The following is a 22628-nucleotide window of genomic DNA, read 5'->3' on the forward strand; positions in this document are numbered from 1 at the left end:
TCAGCAGCAGCACATCAACGTTCTGCTCAGCGGCAGCGGCTCCTTTCCCACAGTTGCGGGCCAGCACCACTACTTTCCACAACCATCGACCCCAACACCTTCGGGTGCATCTTCTTCCACCTCCACCTCCCCTTCTTCTGCCACGCCACCTGGCCTCTCTGCTGCGATGGCGTTCCAGTCCCAGCCCTCATCGCCATTCACGCCTTCGTCGGCGCCGTCGTCGGCGGCCTCGTCGCCCTTGCCCTACCCGTCGGCGGCGGGACTGGGCCGCGCCCAACTGGGCGAGGGCGGGCTCACGGGGAGCGGCGAGGTGGTGCTGGGCATGGAGGCCCTGGCCGTGGGCAGTCAGCCCGATCGCGGCATGTCCGAGGAGGAGAAGGAGAAGTTCGTCGTCAACGTCATGCAGGAGCTACAGAAGCGCCGGATGGTCATGGAGGCCATCGAATGGTATACCTCTCACCCTTGCCTCTCCACCTCTTGTCTGCTTTGGCTGGTCTCTGTGTGGAACATGCTGTTCCGCGAGTGCTGCGTGCGTGTGCGTGTGCGTGTTTGCTGTGTCACGTTCGTGCGAGTGTGCGCGCGACCATCCCATCAGGATAACCGCGCTCCTGGCGTTGTTATCTGCGTGTTCGCGATTGGCCGGCTCGAGAAATGTCCGGCGGCGGTTGTTAACTCCGGGTTAGTGGTTGTCCGCTCTGACACGCCTCTGTCTGGGCTCTTTGCGTGCGCACCCGCGGATGCACAGGTTGCGGGCCAACTACCGGGTGGGGACGAACGGCTTCACGTCGAAGCGGGACGTCTTCAACCACTTCATGCGGGTGTGCAAGAACAAGGGCGTGGAGCCCAAGATCTCGCACACGTTCTTCGGCAAGATCGTCAAACGGTACCTCCCCTCTCGACCCTACCCGTTCGGTGCAGAGCAAGTACTGATCAGCAACCGATCACCAGGGCATTCCCGAACATCAAATACAACCGAAAGGGACCACGCGGAGCCACACAACAGTGCTACACATTTCTGCAGCGCATGACCACAGGTACGGTCGCCGCACTCGGCCAATTCATACCATTACCTCTCACTTTGGCTGACTTGACCCCCCATTGCCCCACGGAGACTCTGACGCGGCGAGCGAGAACATCAACGTGAGCTGCATGGAGGAGGACGAGAGCGTGCTCATCAAGTCCAATCCACTCCTCCCCCGAGGCGCAGCAGAGGAGCAGGAAAGGAAAGAGGAGTACGATTACTCCTCCTCTCCTGCTTCATCATCGTCAGCATCATCATCATCTGGCATGCCCATAGAGATTTCACACGGCAACCATCCTGATCACTCTTTCTCTTCCGCGCATCGCGGTCATGGACGCGCTCATTCGCCGCCGCACCCGCAACCCGGCATGCACAGCTCGCTCGGCTCGTCCTCCTCCTCCCTCTCGACGTCGCCCACCTCGACGGCCTCCTCGCCCTTCACCATCCCGCCGGGCATGCAGTTCGCCGCGGCCCCGCCGGGCGCAGGGCAGGCCACGCTCTCGGCGCCCATCTCGGGCTCGCCCGGGTCGTCCTATGTCATCTTCTCGCTGCCACAAGTGGCCGCCCCGTGCCCCTGCTCGCACTGTACAAACGCCACCGCGCTCACCAGCTTCTCCATCCCCTCCATCTCGTCGTCCTCCCTGCCACCGCAGATCCACTCCCTCCCCTCCATCTCGACACTGCCCTCCATCCCCACGCTGCCTTCACTCCTCGTCCAGGCCGCGCCTGGCGGCGGATTCCAGCAGACCGCCACGACCACGACTGCGGCAGCCACCACCAATAGCCCAACCGCCATTACGACGACGACCGCCACCACAATGTCATCCTCGCCGCCACACCAGCCACTCCCCGGGTCGACCTCGACATCGACGTCTCCGACCAAGAGCGTGGAGGAGACAGGCTCCTTCTGACGATCCTCGTCAGTTTCGCTTCCACACACACCCACACCCCAACTGTTGTAATTACATTGTCTCACGCGGAGGAAGGAGTAAATTATTTATTTTCTATTTTGGTGTGTTATAATTTTTTTTATTGTCCATTACCGATAAATCAATCATTATTGCATTATTGGTAGTGGCAGCGGCAGGACTTGCGCCTCAGGGTGGGTAGTGCACCGACCTCAACGACAGACTCCTCCTGCTCAACTCATTCCTAACGATTTGGTACTTGATTTTGTACTACAAATTTCTATTTTCGAAATCGCGTCTCCATTTCTCACATCCGCTGCTCGCCATTTGTGATGTTTCGCCGTTACCGCCACGCACATGCCTGAATGCAAGATAATACGGGATTTCACGTCCACAAGAATTGGCTGAGAGAGAGAGAGATGAAGGTGTGCTCGCCCTTGGAAGATGATGTACAGCGGATAAAGAAGCAGCGAAGCTATCGGGTGTTCAACTTCTTCATCTATCCAGCCACCGGCGCCCTCTTCTCCTTTGCGGTGCCGCTCCACCCTCACCTTCGTCTGCTGTCCTTCTCCTTCCCCATTCCCCATTAACGGCAAAAGGAAACCCCGCTCACCTTCTTGTTCATTGTCTCCACACACTGCAGCTGGCGGCAGTCATCGTGTACATTGACGTCGCGTTCTTCCAAAGGTGCGAGGGCTCTCACTTTGTTGTGCGCCTTCGTTACAACGCCGTTGATCATGGCTTTCTGGGCACGCGCGTGCAGTGTGTGCCAGCGACCGCTGAAGCTGTGGCTGTTGGTCGCAGCCATTGCCCTGTTCATACACGGCTTCGTGTTTTCCTTCCAGCTGCCGTATGGCATCTACAAGATCACCAAGCCACCACGAAACTCGTAATTGCCCTCTCTCCTTCGCTTGTTCTTGCTTTGTGTTGGGCGCGAGTGTGCATACGATGATGACGCTGTGCCTCATGCGTCGTTGCGTTCAGGTGGGAGGTGTGGGCCAAGCCGAAATGGCGAAAGCGGCTGATGGTCCTGGGCAACATGATCGCCTTTGTGGGCTCCTTCTTCTGGATCGTCTATTGTTCGTGGGGCGTCCTCTGGCTCTACTCCGACTACAAGTGTGTACGTTTCCCACACTCTGCCTGGGCATAGTGCTAGTCACCAGCCCATTTGTGCGCGCTGATCGTGATCATGATTTTGGAGGCCCCCAATGATCCAAGTCTGACCTCTTGTGTGTGTGCGCGCGCCAGCCACCGGAACTGCGGTGGGCGACAGTGGGGCTGGTCTCGTTGCTCGGCTCGGCCAATGCGTTTGTCATCCTGCCGTACTTCTGCTGGCTCAAGCGAGGCGTCTTCCCATGCTTTGCAGGTCAAAACCCTATTCTCCCTCTCTCTGTTGAGCTCAACAATGTCCTCACTCGTCTTTCCCCGCACTTGCCACGCAGCGTGCTTCTTCTGCTGCCGTCGCAGCGACAATGGGGCAGTGCACGACAGCTACCAGGCCCTCCCAGTGTTCGAATAGATGCACTGAATACTCAACCCCCCAACTGAGCGCCCACCACCAGGAGACAGCGAACAGCTCCTCGCCCAAATTACCCCGCCAATCAACCCGGCCCACAACCAATCGCATCCGGCGCGGGCCTTTACCTTGTTTAGGTTGTCTTTGCCGTTGGCTAGCAGCCCCACCATTTTCCGGCCAGCAACGGAAAATTGAGATTCCCCTGTCGCTCTGCTGATAACACAGGCCATGACCGACCCCCTTCCCACACGGAGAGGTGTTGGCAAGTGTTGATCTTTTTGAGTGCGGTCCACCTTGCCTCAAGTGTTCCAGGGCACACTACCGCCTGACCACGATCTGTGCGCAGTGCGCAGCCACGGCGTGGTGGGCGGGTTGCGTGGTCGCTCGTGAGCGAGCGCGGGGTTGTGCGGGTTGGCCCAGAACCAAGGCGAGTTTATCCGGCAACGAACGGGTGCCGAGGAAAGAAAAAAGAACGAAGCCGCGACAGAGCCAAAAAGAATGAAGGAGAGCGGCGGGTGGGGTGACAAGGCGACGACACAAAACGATAGCAACGACCAAGGCGAAAGCAAAAGCGGCGGATACGAACTCCATCACCAGCACCAGCAGAAGAAGCAGAAGCACCAAAGGCGGAATAGCATGAAGGAGTTGGGGGATGTAGGAGGAGGCAGGGAGGAAGAGACTGGCGCGGAGGTCAAGCCGAGTAGCACAACAAATCAAACTATCACCATCACAACCGGCTCGAGAGGTGGCGACGGAGAGCAACTTGGAGTCCAAGGCCGACGGACAATGCGGAGCCTCGTATTCTCAGCGGAGGCAGACATAGAAAACAACGAAAGGAAGAATAAGAAGAAGAAGATGGACAGCAGCAGCAAGTCATCTGCATCGAAAACGACGACGCTCAAAAACGGGGAAGAGGAGGAGGAGGAGGACACAACGGCGACGTTGGGGTCGGATGGGAAGACGAAGAAGATGAAGGTAAAGGCGAGTCGCGTGAAATCCCTCTCATCCTCTGCATCTGCGCTGGGCGGGCGCGGCATCGATCGAAAGCAAAAGGCCAAGGAGCAGCTGCGCTTCGATCCGGTGGATGTGAACAACAAGCCCGCCGCGACGACTACTTTAACGACAACAACGTTGGAGATGAATAGTGGCGGTGGCGGCAGCGGGAAGAAGGGGCAGCAGCGGGGTGTGCAGTACAGCAAAGATGACGTAGAGCGAACGAAGAAGGAGAAGGGGAAGGAGCTGCTCAGCAGCGTGAGCGCCATCGGCACCACTGTCAAGTTAGGCAGCAGCCAGAGCAGCGGCGGCCGAGGTGCAAGCAAGAAGGTGGTGCCCGAGGGCGACGACAAGAAGATGAACAACAAGAAGGCGCTGCGGGCCGACGAGCAGACCCCGCGGCTGCGACAGCTGCAACGGGCCATCCTCGCCGACGACCCACACCGCGTAGCCGAAGCCATCAGCCTCGGGGCCGACGTCAACCACCTCTACCAGACGGAGGTACTACCCCATCCAAAATCCCTTTCCTTCCCCTTCTCCTTCTTTTTCTTCATCATCCCGCCCCTCGTGGACGTGGGCACACCGGGGCCTGGTGAACTCACGGGTGAACGCATTGGTTCTTCTTCTTGGCCCCGGCGGGCATTTCTGCCCTATCGACGCTTTTGGTCATGCTATCTCCTCCTGTATTTTTTATTTATCTCTTTTGTTATTTGTTGCTATTTTTGGGCCATAACTGATCATCACGGGCTTGTGGTGCCTTCTCTCCGGAGCAGGAGATGGTACGCTGCCGGCTGGCCTTCCCGCGACCTCGCTCCCGGGACGCACAGGCGGCACCTGTGACCACTCGCCTCTCGCGAGGCTAGCCGGAGCAGCGCCACAACTGAGCCAACTACTAACCACCACTCGTGCATTTGTATCTGTTCTTGTGTTCTCTTATCTATTCTGGTGTTGCTACACCCACGCAGGAGGTAAGCACTCTGACCCCTCCCACACCACACCACACACACACCCACACCCACACTGACTCCGACCGTTCTCTTCCCCTACTACTACTTCTCCTCCTGGAAACTCGAATTGCCACCACCGATTGTAACTGCCTTCAGCGCGTACGTGCTCCCACCCTTCTCGTGCTTCGTTTCCGTCCGTCGCGCGGAGCTTCTCTGCGAGTGTCGCGTCATGTCCCAATTCGCTTGGGTTGGCGCTAATTCTTTTCTTTCTTTCTTTTGGTTAGACACCACTGTATCTGGCATGCGAGCGAGGCAGGCTGGACGTGGTCCGTCTGCTGGTGGAAAAGGGAGCCGATGTCAACGCCGAAACTGTACCGACACCCACAGGCGAAGCGCAGCATGCAAATTGGCTAACCGTGTGACGTATCTGTTGTGATGTATCACATAGGGAGTACGTAGCACAGTGTTTGTCGTCATGTTGGACGTCTTCCCGGTGGTGACACATCTGACCATAAAACTCGTCTCTCCTCAATCACGTAATTGTATCCGCGGTGTCGCCCCACTCTACAGAGGGTACGCAACGCCTTCGCATTCCATTCAACATTGTTATTATCGTCTTTTATTATTATCATCATGATGGCCCGTTTTCTCACATTTTCAACGACAGAGAGTAAGTGGCTTCGACGCGTGGCTGGCGGGAGGGCATCACTTGGAGCGGTAGCCTGATCGCACCCCTGCTCTTGAAACACTGACCCTTGCTCTCTCTCTCCATTACTTGTTTGTTTGTGCGCTTGAACGCCTGCGCGTGTGGCATCGTGCGATGATTATCTGATGCGCGTCGCTTAGTGGAACTTTCAAACGGTACTTCCCTTAGGGCTTACCTGCTTTGTTCCGATTTCTTAACCATTCTCTCCTCTCCCGTGTGTGCAGCTGGTACGTTTTTGTTCTCGATGGCCATCGTCAACACCAATTGGGCGTAATCACTCACGATCCGTCTCTTCCGGCTCTTCCTTCCCTACATTGATTCCTTCAACTCGGCGCCTCCGTACGCAGGATGATGTACGATTCCCCTCCCCCCTCGGCGAGCTGCAGGTAATGAACGGTTTCGCTGACAAACACCACTTCTCTCTCTCTCTTTCTCTCGTCTCCTCCTATCCTCTGCAGAGCGTACGGCCTTGCCTCTGCTTTCTCGCTCAGTTGTCGATCTCGTTCTCGTCTAACCTTTCTTTTCCTCTTTTCCCTTTCCTCTTTCTGATTGGTGACCCGCATCGTTACCTCTCCCCGATTAGATGGTACCCACCCAATCCCGCACAATATCGCTAATGTCGAAGCAAAGGCTAATCGGGTCATTTCTACCCCCCTCGGCAGACTGTACGTGTTCGCCTTTGCTGATTGCCGGGCAATCTATACGAACTCATTAGCTTACCCTCGCACCTTCATTTTTGATTTGCCCCTGTCATCGTTACTCGTCTCCTTTAGGATGTACGTAGAAGCTGCACCCATTCCCTCCCCCAGTTTCATGCGTGCAAGACACTTACTCACTCTCCGTTTTCTGTCGCCTCACAGATGGTACGGGCCTTTTGCCGCTGTCGTGATGAATACCCCAACAGCTTGTGACTCACCCCTCGCTTCATGCATGCATCTCTTATCCACAATCGCCTCCTCCGCTCTCGCCACCAAAGACGGTATGCGCGATGCCCTCCTTTTGGCAATTTGGGCAGTTTTGTTCTCACACGTGTTTCCGCGGTGATGGTTGGTCATCAGATGGAGACGCCTTTCCATGCTGCGTGCGAGAGAGGCTCGGTGGAGCTGATTCGCTACCTGCTGAACAACGGCGCCGATCCCAACATTCTCCCGATGACCGTACGGCCCGCACTTATTACCTCGGACTGCTGTATCCCCCACCTAACTCCGAGCCTTACCCTCTATTTTGCTCCGCACCTTCTCTCCATATTTCAGAGGGTACGCGTGCAAGCGCCTCCATCAATAGGCTAGCGTGTCGATGTCGACATCCTAAGCTGTGTGTCGCGTGAATGTGTCGCCTCGCTTCTTACCCTCATTTTCCTACTCTCCTTCTCCTAATCCTAATCGGTTACCTGTTGGCAACGGATGTGGGACGCCATCAGGAAATGGGCGTTGCGATGGTGCGTCTTGCGCCCTCTTTCCTTCTCTCATCAGCGCATTTCTTCCTTTTGCTATGCACACTGACCGACAGCTTACTCCTCTTCCCTTTTTCTATCGATAGGAGGTACATTGAGCTCCCAGAGGAGAATAGCACGCGAGTGACCACTCCCCAAGCTAAAGTTGCGCATTCTTGACATTCCTTCTTTCGTCGTCGATGGTCCAGGGTCCAATCGAGCTGTGTGCGCTTCGGAAGAACACGGAGGGCATCGTCGCTCTGTTGGAGCACGGCGCGATTCCCACCCAGGCCGTACGTTCTCATCCTCGCATTCCCAACAGCCCACTTGACCAAACCCCCACAACACCTCTTCTTCTTCAAATGCTAAATACAGGCCGTCAAGAAACTGAAGAGGTTGAAGAAGCTCAACCTGTCGAACAAGCGACTCAAGAAAGTACCCCGATGGGTCAAATACTTCTCCGGTAGCGGTCCCGACACTCATTGTATATAATACCGCTCTTCGTGTCTCACCCCACATCTGTGCGCAGGAGTGGAGCGGTTGGACCTCTCGCATAATGAGCTGACCTACCTGCCCACCTACCTGGGCCACTTCAGCAATCTCAAGAAGCTCCTGCTCGATGCCAACCCGCTCGAGAGCATCCCTGCTGAAATCAGAAAGGGAAAGCTCAGCGGCCTCCTCTCCTATCTGCGGGTAACCGCGTTCACCCACCGCACACGCACACGCACACGCACACGCACACGCACACGCACACGCACACGCACACGCACACGCACACGCACACGCACAGTTGCTGATGGGGTTGATGGTCGGTAGGAGTTGGACAAAAGCAAGGGAGAGCCCTGGCGACGGGTGAAGCTGCTGTTTGTGGGCAAGGAGAACGTGGGGAAGACGTCCCTGCTGCAAGCCCTGCAGGCGTTCATGGCCCACTCGGCGCCGTCGGCCATGCACAGTTCGACCTCACTCGCCGCGGGCTCGTCCTCTTCGTCGGCCATCTTCTTCAGCGGGCAGCTCCACTACACATCCGACTCCAAGATCACCGTCAAGGTCAGCGAGCGGCAATCGCAGGTGCGCAACACGTCGTCCACGTCCACGCCCACCGGTCTCGTGTTTGTCTCCTCTCACGATCACCTGAAATGTTCTTCACGTGTGCGCGCAGGCCACAACGTTCATGCGGACACTGAGCACAGATGGCATTGCCCTGGGCGAGTTGTCCACCGAACACTACGCCAAGCGAAAGGAGATCTCCGTCGTTGGTACGCGCCACCCTCCCAGCCAGTGCTGGTCCCACGGCCGTTTGCTCATACGTTCGGGGTTTTCGTGTGCGTGGTGTTGATGATGGTGGCGCGATCCAGCTCAAAACACACAGTCGAAGGGCAAGTCCAAGAGGCGGGAGCGAGCCAATGTCATATTTCAGACCTACGACTTCGGAGGCCAGGAGGTGTTCTACCCCACGCATCAGGTGCGAATAGGCTGAAGTCCTCCCCCCCGACGTCGCTCGCTCGCTCGCGATTGTGATGGGAGGCTCATGCACGCTTGGGCCGATTTATTTCGCCATACAACAGTTCTTCCTGACGGCGAGGAGCATCTACCTGGTGGTGTTCAACGCGGCTGAGGGCGAGAAGGCCACGGCGTCGATCAAGTACTGGGTCAACCAGATCCGGGTGTCGACCAAGGGGCTCGAGACGCCCATACTCCTGGTCGGCACACACATCGACCACCCGGACGTCGACACCGACGCCCTCCAAAACCTCGCCCGACAGCTCAAAAGGTTCGGACCTAAAAGGCGCATTTCTGTGCGTCGTCATTATTTTAGCTCCGTTCACACCCGTTGACAATTGACTGCGACACAGGCAAGATTCGAATATCCGGGAGGTGGTGTTCGTCAGCAGTGCCACGGGGGCGGGCCTGCCGGAGCTCGTCGAGAAGATGATCTCGATCGCGCAGAGACACTCTTTCCTTCGAGCTGTCATTCCCACTTCCTACCACCGCTTCTACAACGCCATCATCAACATGCGTAACGGTACGTAACACGCACTTTGGCTTTCGCTTTTTTAGTGTCGGCTGACCCGCGACAACGTGCGCAGGTCGATCGTCGCGCGGCAATCTGCGCGCGGTTCAGTCGACGTCGGACCTTCCCGCGGTGGTGTCGTCGACCGAGAAGGAGGGCAAAGGGGACCTATGGTCCTCTGGCGGCGTGACCACCGACCAGCCCCTCAACTTCATCTCCTGGGACGACCTCGACCGGGTGGCTCGCAACTGTGGCATCACCTCGTCTGCCGACATGGTACGTGCATTGCTGCACAACTCTCTCTGCATCTGACTCCGGAGAACTGACACTAGCATGCGGTGGTGTGTCGTGTGTCGTGTGTCGTGTGTCGTGTGTCGTGTGTCGTGTGTCGTGTGTCGTGTGTCGTGTGTCGTGTGTCGTGTGTCGTGTGTCGTGTGTCGTGTGTCGCGTGTGTCTGGCGTAGCACGTGATGGTGTCTTTCTTCCACGACGTGGGGCTGCTCATTCACTTCGAGGAGGCCTTCGGCGGCCTGCGGGACTTGGTCATTATCAACCCGCAGTGGTTGGCCTCCGTCATGAAGGTATCTTTCTTAGGCCCCCTGGGAGCGCTCTCACAGTGCTAACGTCACGAGCTCACCATGCCAACGCGCCCGCACTCAATCTGCTGCGCAGAGTGTGGTGTCATTCAGCAACAAGTGGGTGCGCAATGGCATCCTCAACGAAAAGCAGCTGCACTGGGTCTGGCTCGACTTCCCGCGCTATCTGCACCCGTTGCTCCTCCGCATCTTCGAGCGATTCCAGGTCCGTCTCGTCGTCATAGTCGTGGTGTGGAGTGGCCTTATCTGTCTACCAAACCATTTATTCTCACAATCTCGTCTCGGGGGCACACAGATCGCGTTCAAGATCAGAATCGCCAGGCGACTGTCGGCCAGCGAGGAGGAGAGGGCCAAGGCCGAGAAGCGAACGGGCGCCGACATCATCGTCCCATCGCTTCTGCCTGAGGAGTGTCCCGCCGACGCGCTCGATCGCGAGTGGACCTCCTACTATGCCAGGGCTGGTACGCACATACCGCACACACCTCGCACTCCACCACACTTCATCCGTGTGCTCGTGCGGTACGTGACCTGAACATCATATGCGGATCGTCGACGGCCTGCAGGTCGTGGCATGATCGCGTTCGGTAGGCGCTACCTGCTGTCGTTCATCCCCGTCGGTCTCTTTGCTCGTCTGATGGTCCGCATATTGCATGTTCCGAAGACGAGGTACGCACTGGGCTTTCTGGGAAACACGCCACAGACAAACGTGTGCATGGCTGACGGCGACGATGTGTCGACGCCGTGCGTGTGGCGTCACATCACGGACGTTGTGTGTTGTGTGCGTACACAGGTTGATCGCGGCATGGCGAACGGGCTTCGTGATGGAGTTCATCACCAGCACCAACAAGGGCGATCACGATCACACGGTGGACGGTGACTCTGCGACCCGCAACCCGTGCCTCGTCCGGGCCTTCTTCGAGCAGAAGTCCGAGCCGCAGAACGAGCTCGTGTTCTTCATGCGGGGTCACAAGGACGAACTGAGCACCGACCTCTCTGCCGTCTCCTCTTCCTCTTCTTCGTCATCTGCCTCCTCCAGCTCGCAGTCCACGGAAGGCGGCGTGGTGGCCCTCCTCGAGAAGCTGGTCTACATCACCGACACCCTCTTCGCGGGCTTTGCCGGTATGTTGCTCTCATTTTTCGCCAACGCGCGTGTGCGCATGTGCGGTGTGTGTCATGAGTTGCGGCTGATTGTGTGTTGTCGACACGTGGCCAGGCCTCGAGACGCGGAAGCTCATTCCCTATTGGCTGTCGGAGGAGGACGAAGAAGGCCCGGCCGACATTCCGTCGACTGTCGACAAGGAGGCGGGCACTACGGCCGCCGCCGCCGTTGACGATGCAGCGGCGGCTGGCAAGGGGAAGCTCCGCTCGGCGTCGTCGTTGGACGGGTCGGAGATGACGATGCACTGCATTCCCTATAGCAAGGCCGTCAAGGCGGCCATGAAGGGGCGCAAGGTGGTCAACTGCGACGGCCACCAGCTGCCGCTGGCTCTCATCGCTCCCGACGTGGCCATGGCCTCTGTTCGGTACTCTCCCAAAAACAAAAACAAAAACAAACCACTCTGTTCCCCTCTGGGACGGTATGCTGACATTGAGTCGCGTGAACAACAAACCAACAGGACGGTATTGCCGGAGGAGCTGACGGTCGCGTGCAAGATCGGCGAGGGAGGCTTCGGCGCCGTGCTCAAGGGATTCTGGCACGGCAAGGCGGTGGCCGTCAAACAGCTCCACGAGCGGGTATGACCTCCTCATCGCGGAGTGTTGCGCCGCTGAGTGTGGCTCGGTTGACCTGTGCGTCACTCATCTTCACTCTCACCTGGTCTCGCCTCCACAGACAGGACTGGAGAAAGAGGAGGAGGCCAAATACAGGATCAAGAAGTTCGACGAGTTCAAGCACGAGGCCTTCATCATGAGGTGAGCTGTTGTCGCTCTCTCATCAAAAGATTTTGATTGTTGTTGTCTGACCGCGACTTGGTGTGGTGTTTTTGGGCGGCAGCTGCCTGGACCACCCCAACGTGGTGAGCCTCTATGGCGTGCAGATGAACCCTCTGGCAATGGTGATGGAGTACGCGCCCAAGGGCGACCTCCACCGCCTCCTCAACAGCCGCCAGAAGGGCACCGTTCGCTGCAACCACTCCACCCACAACCTTCCCCTCTCCCTCCGCAAACGTACGCCACACCCTAACCCTTCGCGCATTGTGTGACATTCCTGACATTCCTCTCCGTATGATGCATTCTGGCAACGGCGCGTGTAGGTCGCCTCCTATCTGGGTTCGGGCGAGATGACACGGAGCACGAGCGCATGCTGCCGCTGGTGATGGGCGACCGTGTGGTGGTGGTCAGCGAGGACGAGGAGACCGGCTTGGCCCAGGTGGAGACTTCCTATTGCGAGAAGGGCCTCTTCCCCAGCGCCTGCCTCAAGAAGGTGTGCATTCTACACATTCCCAGACCCAGCTGGCTAGATCCTTACGTGTGCGCTCTCGCGGGTCTCTCTCTCTGTAGGGAGACGAGCCGGTGCCGGACGACAAGATCCCGTGGTCGCTGCGCTGGCGCATAGCGCTCGACATCGCCAAGGGCCTGTCGCACCTGCACTCCTTCCAGCCTCCGATCGTCCATCGCGACCTGCGCTCGCCCAACATCTTCGTACGGTGTCCCCTCCCCGACCAGTGTGATGACTATGTGCTGACGCCCCATTCTCCCTCCCCCCAACCTGCAGTTGGTGAGCATGGACGTGACGGCACCGGTTCTGGCCAAGGTCGGCGACTTTGGTACGCATGCGCTCTGCTTTGACTTGCGATTCGGCCCCGCGGCAGTGCACATCTCACGTTCGTTGCTCGCAGGGCTTGCGCGGCATGTCAATCCTAAGCTCTACGAAGCGCTTCGAACATGGCAATGGTAGATAGACGTTCTCCTGCTCTGGAAACCCTGGATCGTTAGTTGCTCACATGCCTCCCCCCAAGGTTGGCTCCGGAGGTGCTCAACTTCGAGCAGCTCGAGTACGATGAGCGAGCCGACATCTACAGCTTCGCCATCGTCCTGTGGGAGATGGCCTCGCGCCAGACGCCTTTCCTCGACGAGTACTGGGAGCGGTTCCAGCGCAACGGCTACTTCCAGGAGAAGGACTGCCAGAGGTACCCACCCGCCCCGCATGTCGACGTTGTAGTTTTTAGCCCGAATGCCGGCCTAACTCACACCCGTGATCTGTGATCTTCGTGTACCGCATCGATCACAGGGCGATCATCGAGGACAACCTCCGACCAACCATCCCGGGCAACTGCCCGCCCGAGTTCGCTGATCTCATCCAAGACTGCTGGGACCCGAACGTTCGTATCCCCTCCACTCGTTGCCGTTGTCGGTGTAGGTGGCGATGTTTTGTTTTGCGTCGATTGAGGCTTACATGTCTCTGCGTGTGCTCGAACACAGCCGCAGAGACGACCACCTTTCAGGGCTGTGGTGAAGCAGATCGAAGCTCTTCTCGACAGTAAGCGCTACTGACCACCTTAACTGTGGGGCCACGCGGACCCGTCTGGCTGCAACGGCCCAGTGCTAAATGCTGTTGTCACGCTGCCCCGGTTTCTTCGCGGGGCTGCCAATCCCTGGCGCTCCGCAGCTCCGACGCGTCGGCGACATTCTCGGAATGTTTGGAACGCCGTTTTTTCTTTTGATCTGATCTGATTTCGGCGTTCATCTTTGCCCTTTCGTACGTCTCGGCCACACGAACCACATAGAGCGATCCGAGAGAGAAAGAGGACGTATGGATCCGCACGACTTCGAGGAGGAAGAGGGAAGTGAATTGGTTCGAATGCGCACCGATTCAGGGGAAATGGAGGACATCGACCATCTCGATGACGGAGGGGCGGGAAGCGGCGTCGGCTCATCTTCCCCGTCGGCCTTCTCCTCTTCGGCCTCGTCGTCCGTAGCGTCGAGCCTGGCGTCAACACCCGGAGCCAGAGGTTCGGCGATCGAATTCAATCACCTGAATGTCTACATTCCGCCTTCAACCTTCCAGGGCTGGTGTGGTGGTGCCAAGGCCGCCCCCAAGCACATCCTACGCGACCTCAATGGCAAACTTCAGGTCCATGAACCCCCTTAGCCCCCCTTGTCTCAATGCAATAACAGATCGGCTGCGTCTGCTTTATACTTTGAATTTTTATCATTTATTTATTGTGAGTTTTTTGTTCATAAGTACAATAGGCGACTCACCTGACCCCACCGTAATTACAGGCCCCGGCGATGGTGGCGGTGCTCGGTCCCTCTGGTGGTGGCAAAACCACCTTCATCAGGTTCGTAGCGACTACCTTCTGTGTTCGCTCTTTCTTCTTCTTCTTCTTCTTCTTCTTCTTCTTCTTCTTCTTCTTCTTCTTCTGTACCTTTCATGCATTCAACTCATCCTCCATCCCTATTTGTGCGCGTGGTTGTCCTCAGGACTGTGTCAGGCCATGCCGACCACTCGGCTTACAACATCAGAGGTTCGGTAGTGGTCGACGGTCAGCCCCTGACACCCAAGCTGGCCAGGTTCCCTTGCCCTTGGCTCAGCGTACCCGCAGGTTGTTACGGGACTCTCATCTTACTCCTCCACGCCTCTTTCGTGTGTGTGTTAAACGTACAGGGAGTTCGGGTATGTGCTGCAGCACGAGAAGCTGCACCCGAACCTGACCGTGTGGGAGGCCCTCATGTTCTCCGCCCTGCTCGGCCTGCCGCGCACGCTCAGCTACCAGCAGAAGAAGCAGAGGGTGCCCCTTCCGAGCTCTGGTGACGTGCATAGCACTCGCTCAGTTGTGATGACGCTGACTTCAACACCCACACACAACACTTCAATATTGGACAACTGAAGGTCAAGCAAGTCCTGCGTGCCATCGGCCTGCTCAAGGTGAAGAATTCGATGATCGGCGACACAGAGGAGGGTCTCTCGGGCGGTGAGCGCCGGCGCCTGGCTATCGGCATCGAGCTCCTCAAAAACTCCAGTTCGTGTCCCTCATTATTACTCTTTGATTGGTAGCCACCGCCGCCACGCATCACTCACATGTTTCGCTGATGGCGGTCTCCAGAGATTCTGTTTCTCGACGAGCCGACGTCGGGTCTGGACGCGCACTCAGCCTACTACGTCATGGAGCTCCTGCGCGAGCTGGCGATGGACAACCGGCTGGTGATCACCTCCATCCACCAGCCGCGCGAGGAGATCTTCCAGATGTTCACGCACGTGATGCTCTTCTACGAGGGCCGCATGCTCTTCTTCGGGTCGCAGCAGCAGCTCCAGGCCTTCTTCACCCTCCACGGCCTCGTCGTGCCCAAGGGCATGTCCTCCGCCGACTTCATGGGTACGTGTACCACACACACACACACACACACACACACACACACACACACACACACACACACACACACACCACAACACAGCCGGGTCAACGCAAGACTGACCCGAGCGCGCTGCTGCGCGTGACTACAGTGGACCTGGCGTGCCGCGGTGAGTTCCCGGAGTGGGACGAGAGCGATCTGCCCCAGGTCACGGAGGAGGGGGAGGAAGAGAGCTCGCTCGATGCGCCGGAGAGCAGCAAGGCCTCGGGCTTCGTGGAGGCCGACCTGAGCGCGGCGGCCAAGAAGAAGCAGCAGCAGGCCGGCAAGGGGAAGAACGGCAAGTACGCACAGCTCCAGGAGGACCAGGGCCTGCCCGAGCTGGGCCTTGAGGACGACAGCTTCCTCAATGACGACTTCAACCAGGACGATGACGGGCAACAGGGCGCCCCCATCAGCATGCAGTTCCTGGTGCTCATGTACCGCAGCATGTTGATCAACGTGCGCGACGGAGCCAACAGCTGGATGCTCCTCTTCATCGGTACTCCATCGCAGCGCTCCGCGTGCAACACCAATGTTTTGTGGAGGCTTTGTCGAAGTGCGCTCGCCCAATGCGCCGGGTAGCTGACGAGGTCACACCTCTCGCGTGTGCGGCGTGCAACAGGCGCGGCCGTGGCCACCGTGGCGGCGCTCATGTTCCGCTACATCTCGACCTCGGACTTCCTCTTCCTGCGTAACGCCTACTTCCTCGGCTGCTTCTACGTCGTCGATCTGCCCTCCTTCTCGCTCCACAGGTGGTACACCGACAACGAATTCTTCCGGTACTTTTCTTCCCTTTGACAGCTTTGCGATGTGTGCGGTGTGTGCGCTGACCGTGTCGCATATTACCCGGGTAGGCATGAATTGAATAACGGCTACTACCGGCTGTTACCGCTGTTCATCGCCGAGACGATCGTGACCGACCTGCTGAAATACTTCTTCATCGCCCTCACCTTCTCGTCGATCTTTTACCCGATCGTGCCGTTCGACCACTCCTTCGACGGGTGGCTGTACGCCTTCATCATCTACTACCTCGGCGCGCAGTGCTTCATCTCCGTCGCCCGTATCCTCACCTGCACCCTCGTGTGGGACGAGTCCTACTCGCACAGGTGTGTCACCAGGCGCAGGGCTACTGGAGAGCCTCGCTAGCTGCCTCCCCCGTCTTCATCTCTTGCTTACTCCATCTCTCCTGCGTGTGTCGTCTGTGCGTTTGCAGTGCCTACGGTTTCTGCGGCGTGGTGATTGGTCTGACGTGCGGCGTGCTCGTGCTGCCGAGCGACCTGCCTCCGGTCTACAACTGGGCCTACGCGATCAACCCCATGTCCTACATGATCAACGGCCTCACCCTCCACGAGTTCAAGGGCCGGCTCAGCGGAGAGGTACGTAACGCCTACGCTCTCTCTCTCTCCTCTCTCTCTCTAGTGACCGCTAGCCCCCCTCCCCCTCCCCGAGATAATTGCGAACCTCACCTGGGGGGCCGGGGGGTGTGGTGTACAGGACGAGAAGAAGCTGGACGAGCTCTGGCCGCAGAACCCCTGGGAAAACGTCGTCATCGTGTTCTGCTACTATCTTCGTACGTGTGCCATAGCTTGTTCATGTAAGCCAAAGGACATGATAACTCACTGTTGGCTGGTACACCAGTGTTGCGCGTGATCATTTTCCTATCCATGTTCTGGATCAAGCGAAACCGTCCGTCGCTCGGCTACTACATCAAGCGCTGCTTTGGCAGTCGAACCAAGCCCGTCTACCACTGAGCTTGCCGCTCTCCGTTGCTCTCCCCTAAAATATAAATTAAAGAGAACCACTTGCGTGTGCTCGTGAAGCTATGTTGAGAGGAAGAGGAGTCACGGAGGTTTGTGAGGGAAGGGGGGGGGAAGTAGCGCTGGCGTTAGAGGGGGATGAGGGGGCCAGAAGGACTGGAAGCTGTCGTAGTCAACCTTGTTGGGGCATGAGTCCAGGAACACCTTCACCTGGCAGCGGTCCTCTCAGAGTGCGAGGCTGGATCGCTCGGGGAGACATAGTCTGCTTCGAGCTCTTGGTGTAGCTTCCAGAAGAGATCCTCCTCAGTCTTGTCTCTTAGGGTTTAGGGGTCTAATTCAGGTACTTTTTGACCTTTCTGATGTTGGTCATAACGTTGTATATATCATCTTGATCGATAATTGCCCATCATTCTAGATATGCCTTTATTTTTATAAAATCGTTGAAGCGAGTTTTCTGATTTTCTTTGAATTTTCAAGAATTATTTTTTGTGTATTTATTTTTTAAATCAGGCCGACATCATGGAATCAACTGCGTTTGACTGTATTCTTGTAGAGCAAAAATCAGGCTACAAAACAAGTAGCTATACACTTGGAACCAGTATGGCGTTATGACACAAGGTCATGTGTTTGCTTGCTCTTCACTCTTTGCTTGCTCTTCACTCTTTGCTTGCTCTTCACTCTTTGCTTGCTCTTCACTCTTCACTGCTGCTGTCACTCTTGCTGCTTGACCATGTTGCTTGCACTTCTGTTCCTGAATGAGCCTTGCTTTTAACCTTTTATGAATGTAGAGGTTAGCTCAAAAAGAGAGAGCAAGCATATGCATTTCTCTGGCCACCTTGACATGGCATTGAGATTGTTTGTGCCAGCCACAATGAGTGACCCATATCCCACAATCTGCGCACCAACTTTGCTTCTCCATACTGTCCCCCCCATGCAAACAAATGTTTATTGAAGGTTGTGTGAGGGGAGCAAAGCAAAGAGCAGCCCAAGCAGGTCATGGCTGCCAAAGAAGAGTGCATTGGTCATCTTGAAGTAGCATGTGGGACAAAAGAGCTCCATATCTCCTGTCCCAGCAACACAACTGAGAAGAAGGAATTGTGAGATGTTCAAAACAAGAGGATAGGACAGGGAGGATACTGTCTCTTGATGAAGCTGTATGCTTCATCAAAGTAGGTGATGGTCCTCAAGCACCAATAAACAGTGCATCTCATGTAGAGGATTTGGCCACTTGGCTTGAACACAATGAGACAATTGATGCACTTGTTGAAGCGCCAACAAATGAGCACCTTGGGGCCATTGTTGATGGTGAAGGCAAGGGCCTTGGTGTTTGGACCATCACCAAACAAAACAAGCCCTTCAGAGCCACCAAGCATGTGCGTTGCACGTGCCAAAATCATCTCAGCATTGAGACCATGCGCCTCCTGTGTACAAAATACACAAAGGAGGAGCATCAGGCACACAAGTAAAGAGTAAAGAAAGGAAGGTACCATGAGGAGGCTGGCAGCCTTGGCAACCGCCTCACCTCCTTCTTTCTCTTCTTCCTCTTCTTCCACATGCATCTTGTATTCAGTGCTGTGCTGGTCTTGTGCACAACATGAAAACAAATTGAGAAACAATAAAAGAAGCTTTACACACAACACACATACCTCAAGGCAAGTGTTGTCAATGGAGAGCTTGCCTCATACTTGTTGTGAGCAATCTTCCTTTGCATCTCCTCCTTCATCTGCTTCTGCTTGTATCTAAGCAGATGAAGGAAGGGGTGGAAAGAAAGTGAGTAGGCGCAAAAACATAACAGGAAGCAGGAGGCGTGATTACCTCCTGTGATAGTACATTGAAAAGATTTGAAAAAGGAGCACATGCTCCTTGTCTGGGTTGAAAGCAAAGTCAATCTGGTGTGCAAAGAGCCAGTGGTAGAAGTTGTTGATTGTGCCATCTGGGTCATTTGTGTAGGCTTTAAAGCCCTTGTGCATGTTGTTAAATGACCACATGCAGATTACAGCAACATAGTACCATTCTACATGATTGCTGAAGAAGAGATGTTGATCATTGATGTCAATGATGTCTTGTCAGTCTACAAAGATTTGGCAGGTACACCTGCAGCAACATCAGTTGATAAACAATGTTAGCAACATGATCACACAATCACACAATCACACAATGACATACCATCTTGAGGCCACACCATTGTGCTATGTCCTTGCAAATCTGTTTCCACTTGTTCTTCCCTGCATAATGATGAAGCTTCCTCTCACAATCAGCCCTTGAGGGCATTAGAAATCCAAAATGAAGTAAGTAATGGGAAAGGTCAATTTGACATATGGTGATGGGCATGGATTGCATTTCTGCGCTCCTTGGGGTGATGATACTTGGCAATGCTGCCATACCTGCATGGGTTGCACAATTAGCCCATTGGGGGGACAGTAATGGGGAGGAAATGTACTCCATTTTTGGGCATTTTGGCTTGGCCACTGGAGAAAGGTGAGATTAGTGAAATGGAAAGCTAATTGAAAGCAATGAACACACATACTCATTGAATTGTGCACTCTATTGTCTACAGCACACAAATCAAGGCACAGAGGCCCACTCTGTTTTATTAAATCAAAGGGCAAAGCTCTCCCTGCCTCTTGAAGAGCCCTATGTGCATGGTGTCACTGAGGGTGGTAAGGAAAAGAAGATTGGGCTGTCTTGGGCTGCTTTCTGTGGCCACTTCTTGTCAACATATGTGGCATTCCTCAAATGCCTCAGTCAGAGCGGTCATTTCATGCAGTCAAAAGTAAATATTCCAAACAGCCTCCAGTTCTCCTTCCCTCCATCTGCAGAACCAAGCATGTGGGTTCCGCAGATGAAGAATGCAAAATATTCAAAGCAAAAAAGGGAAAAAGAAAGAAAAGAAAAGAAAAAGGAAGCCAACTTGCTCCATCTGCACTTGCATTCCTTTAATGTCTTGTTCTGCTCACACGATTCACTAACTGGCTCAAAAATATTCAAAAACGCTGCTCTGGTCTGTCAGGCAATCTGCAGAACCTCCACAAACCAGGAAATACTGACCCTGCTTCCACAGGCAATCCACTGAACCTCCACAAACTGGGAATATATTGAAATATCCACCCAGGTCTACTGGCTACAAGATTGGCATTCCACTCTTGCTCCCCAGCAAAGTAGCCCCATCAATTGCCACCATCAACATGAAGAGAACCAGTAGCACACCAATCTGCACCTCTGAACATGGTATGCTCACAGCTCTTCAAATCATTGACATAATTTTGCTTCTATGTGATTAATAATTTGCTTTATCTTCCAATTGTCTGAAATAGGCAGTGCTAGGGCCACATCTATGAACGCTGGTATACATTGCTTTTATTTTTTATTTTTGTTCTAGACAAAGAGGAAGACAGGCAGGAAGAGGAGCAGGAAGAGGAGCAGGTACAATCCCATGACACCATGGCCCATTTGAATCTTTGTTTACCTTTTTTTCCCTTTGTGCAGGTTGGTGGGATTGGCAACAAGGGGGAAGAGTTGAGCCAACCTGACCTGCACCCAGAGGATGTTGAGGTGTGGGCTCCATGAGTGCCTCACAAGGCAAGCTCTCTGGTATGTTTGTTGGTTTTTGTTCATCTTCTTCTTGTGCAAAAACTGTTAGTCAAGTCTGCATGCTCTTTTGCAGAAGTCAAATGGAGTGTGGTGCACTGGCCTGGGTTCATACAATGTGGTCACCAAGCTGGCCAAGTCAACACCAACTGTTCAGTCACGAGGACTTGGAGGACTTGGAGGACCCAGAGCTCAAATTGTTGCTTTGCAGCCAACTGGTGATGGCAGTGTCTTCAGAGGAAGTGCTCATGCGTAAGCACAAGTGTGATTTGGGGACACAACACAAGCTTCTGGCCATTGCCAGATGCAACAATAAAAGACTGTGGTTGTGTACCTCATCAACACTGCAGGAGCGCAATTCTGGTCACATCAGCAATGCCATGACACAACACCAGCCACCCACATGTGAAGCAATGCTCAAAGATGACATGTCACTTGAACTGGGCAAGGCCAGGTCGACAGGGCGTTCTGCAACCCAGCTGGCAGTTGTGGATGAAGATGAGCCAACCCAGGCCAAGATGACTCAGTCTGTGAGATTGCGCCCACACAAACTTGGAAGAGCAAACAAAGATGAGTTCTCACAAAACATGCACATGAGGCCCCAAAGCAAACAGTATCATGTGTTACTGGCAGTATGATTGCATTCACTCTTCCCTTTATTTTTGGTGTACTAACCATGCGCAAGTCTTTACAGGTAAACAAGAATGGCTTGCCTCCATTAATGGTGCTGTGCTTCCTTGGAGTGGTGTGGTGCGCTATGCTGCAGCAATCCACCACAACAGAGACAAGCTCAAGCAGAGTGTCTGTGATCTGCCAGACTGGGCTGCTCCTGCAAATCAGTTCTTGCAGCAAGCCATTAAAGCTGCTACCAGTGCCTCCAAGACCCTTAGTATGGCTCCTCCCTTCTCTCCATTTATTGATCATTTAGACTAACACTGTTCTCATGTGCAGAGTGATCAGCACTGTATAGATGTCTGCCACTGAGTCACACATTGTGACCTGTTGAGGATAGCCCATACCAGTGCCACTCAAGTATTATGTACTTAATTGTGTTGTATTTTACTGTATAAAGGTGTACATATGCAGAGAAATTGTCTTTTTTCATCTCTGTGTGACAGGCTAGTGGTGACCGTTTTCACCTTCCTTCGCACCTCACTGGTCAAGGTGCGCTGAAGGTGATCTTGAGACCACACTTTCCACCTTCTGTCCACCAAGGTGCACGAAAGGTGAAACCGGTAGGTGTTGTTTGCCACCTTTTGCCCACCGAGGTGTGCCTGTGCACCATTTCACCACCTCAAAAGGTGGAAAACGGGTGAAAAGAGGTGGGCGGGTGGAAACCATGGTCTTTTTACCGTCTACCGTCCCGGCAGTGGGTCGCACTACAAGTTCTGCCAACACCTCCAGCACAAGGCCCAGTCAATGGGCGTTTGGGTGCACCTGGTGTCTGAACACCAGACCACCATCACCTGCGGCCAGTGCTTCCACATTGAGGCCGCCATGTGCAAGAACCTGACCAAGTGGTTCGAGTGCCGTTGGTGCGGCTACACCATCGACCGTGACGCCAACGCCGCGCGAAACGTCGCCATCATGAATGCAGAACGCTGCGTGGGCAAACTTGAGCCCTACGCTATAGTGGCCGCCGCCAGCAACAAAGACTAGAACCCGAAGAGACGCCAGAGGCAGTTGGACGCCTCACCACGATCTGGAGCCACAAGCCACCCACTTGCAATCCCAGCGCCGCTGGGGCAGGACCGGGGAGGCGAGATCCTTTCGCCAAACTCCAAATGGGAAGATTACGAAGACGACATTGGCGAACAATCCTA

The 22628-nt window shown here is 55.2% G+C and overlaps 7 protein-coding genes across 7 annotated transcripts; 6 read left to right on the plus strand and 1 right to left on the minus strand.

The window, feature by feature from the left end:
* Positions 1-166: 166 nt before the first annotated feature.
* On the plus strand, positions 167-3448 carry ACA1_066890 (uncharacterized protein; the record flags this gene model as incomplete). The annotated part of the gene is made up of 12 exons (XM_004336613.1): positions 167-447; positions 746-883; positions 919-1002; positions 1180-1232; positions 1271-1606; positions 1864-1940; positions 2385-2462; positions 2573-2616; positions 2693-2818; positions 2914-3049; positions 3178-3295; positions 3372-3448. 12 exons carry the CDS (start codon positions 167-169, stop codon positions 3446-3448), a joined length of 1548 nt encoding a protein of 515 aa, XP_004336661.1.
* Positions 3449-4081: 633 nt separating this feature from the next.
* Positions 4082-4889, plus strand: ACA1_066900 (uncharacterized protein; the record flags this gene model as incomplete). The annotated part of the gene is made up of 1 exon (XM_004336614.1): positions 4082-4889. A coding segment is annotated over one exon (808 nt), but the record flags the coding sequence as incomplete, so codon positions are not given.
* Positions 4890-7723: 2834 nt separating this feature from the next.
* Positions 7724-10661, plus strand: ACA1_066910 (serine/threonine kinase; the record flags this gene model as incomplete). The annotated part of the gene is made up of 12 exons (XM_004336615.1): positions 7724-7816; positions 7899-7986; positions 8053-8216; positions 8340-8591; positions 8683-8779; positions 8879-8985; positions 9089-9294; positions 9377-9546; positions 9611-9810; positions 9998-10114; positions 10206-10334; positions 10425-10661. The coding sequence occupies 12 exons, from the start codon at positions 7724-7726 to the stop codon at positions 10659-10661; spliced, it is 1860 nt and encodes a 619-aa protein (XP_004336663.1).
* Positions 10662-10700: 39 nt separating this feature from the next.
* On the plus strand, positions 10701-13621 carry ACA1_066920 (protein kinase domain containing protein; the record flags this gene model as incomplete). Its single annotated transcript, XM_004336616.1, has 13 exons — positions 10701-10795; positions 10920-11248; positions 11343-11652; positions 11746-11863; positions 11961-12040; positions 12123-12295; positions 12382-12551; positions 12629-12769; positions 12843-12894; positions 12967-13021; positions 13087-13257; positions 13359-13449; positions 13550-13621. 13 exons carry the CDS (start codon positions 10701-10703, stop codon positions 13619-13621), a joined length of 1857 nt encoding a protein of 618 aa, XP_004336664.1.
* Positions 13622-13949: 328 nt separating this feature from the next.
* ACA1_066930 (ABC transporter, ATPbinding domain containing protein) lies at positions 13950-17211 on the plus strand (the record flags this gene model as incomplete). Its single annotated transcript, XM_004336617.1, has 12 exons — positions 13950-14108; positions 14351-14409; positions 14552-14641; positions 14736-14859; positions 14961-15090; positions 15175-15444; positions 15573-15959; positions 16083-16239; positions 16315-16566; positions 16674-16836; positions 16955-17030; positions 17099-17211. The coding sequence occupies 12 exons, from the start codon at positions 13950-13952 to the stop codon at positions 17209-17211; spliced, it is 1980 nt and encodes a 659-aa protein (XP_004336665.1).
* A 1112-nt stretch (positions 17212-18323) lies between these two features.
* ACA1_066940 (uncharacterized protein) lies at positions 18324-19187 on the minus strand (the record flags this gene model as incomplete). The annotated part of the gene is made up of 4 exons (XM_004336618.1): positions 18324-18536; positions 18705-18789; positions 18864-18946; positions 19074-19187. The coding sequence occupies 4 exons, from the start codon at positions 19185-19187 to the stop codon at positions 18324-18326; spliced, it is 495 nt and encodes a 164-aa protein (XP_004336666.1).
* A 2959-nt stretch (positions 19188-22146) lies between these two features.
* Positions 22147-22464, plus strand: ACA1_066950 (transposase; the record flags this gene model as incomplete). The annotated part of the gene is made up of 1 exon (XM_004336619.1): positions 22147-22464. A coding segment is annotated over one exon (318 nt), but the record flags the coding sequence as incomplete, so codon positions are not given.
* Between the last annotated feature and the right edge of the window lie 164 nt (positions 22465-22628).

The sequence above is a fragment of the Acanthamoeba castellanii genome (genome assembly GCF_000313135.1).
Source record: "Acanthamoeba castellanii str. Neff unplaced genomic scaffold scf7180000084600, whole genome shotgun sequence".
NCBI lineage: Eukaryota > Discosea > Longamoebia > Acanthamoebidae > Acanthamoeba > Acanthamoeba castellanii.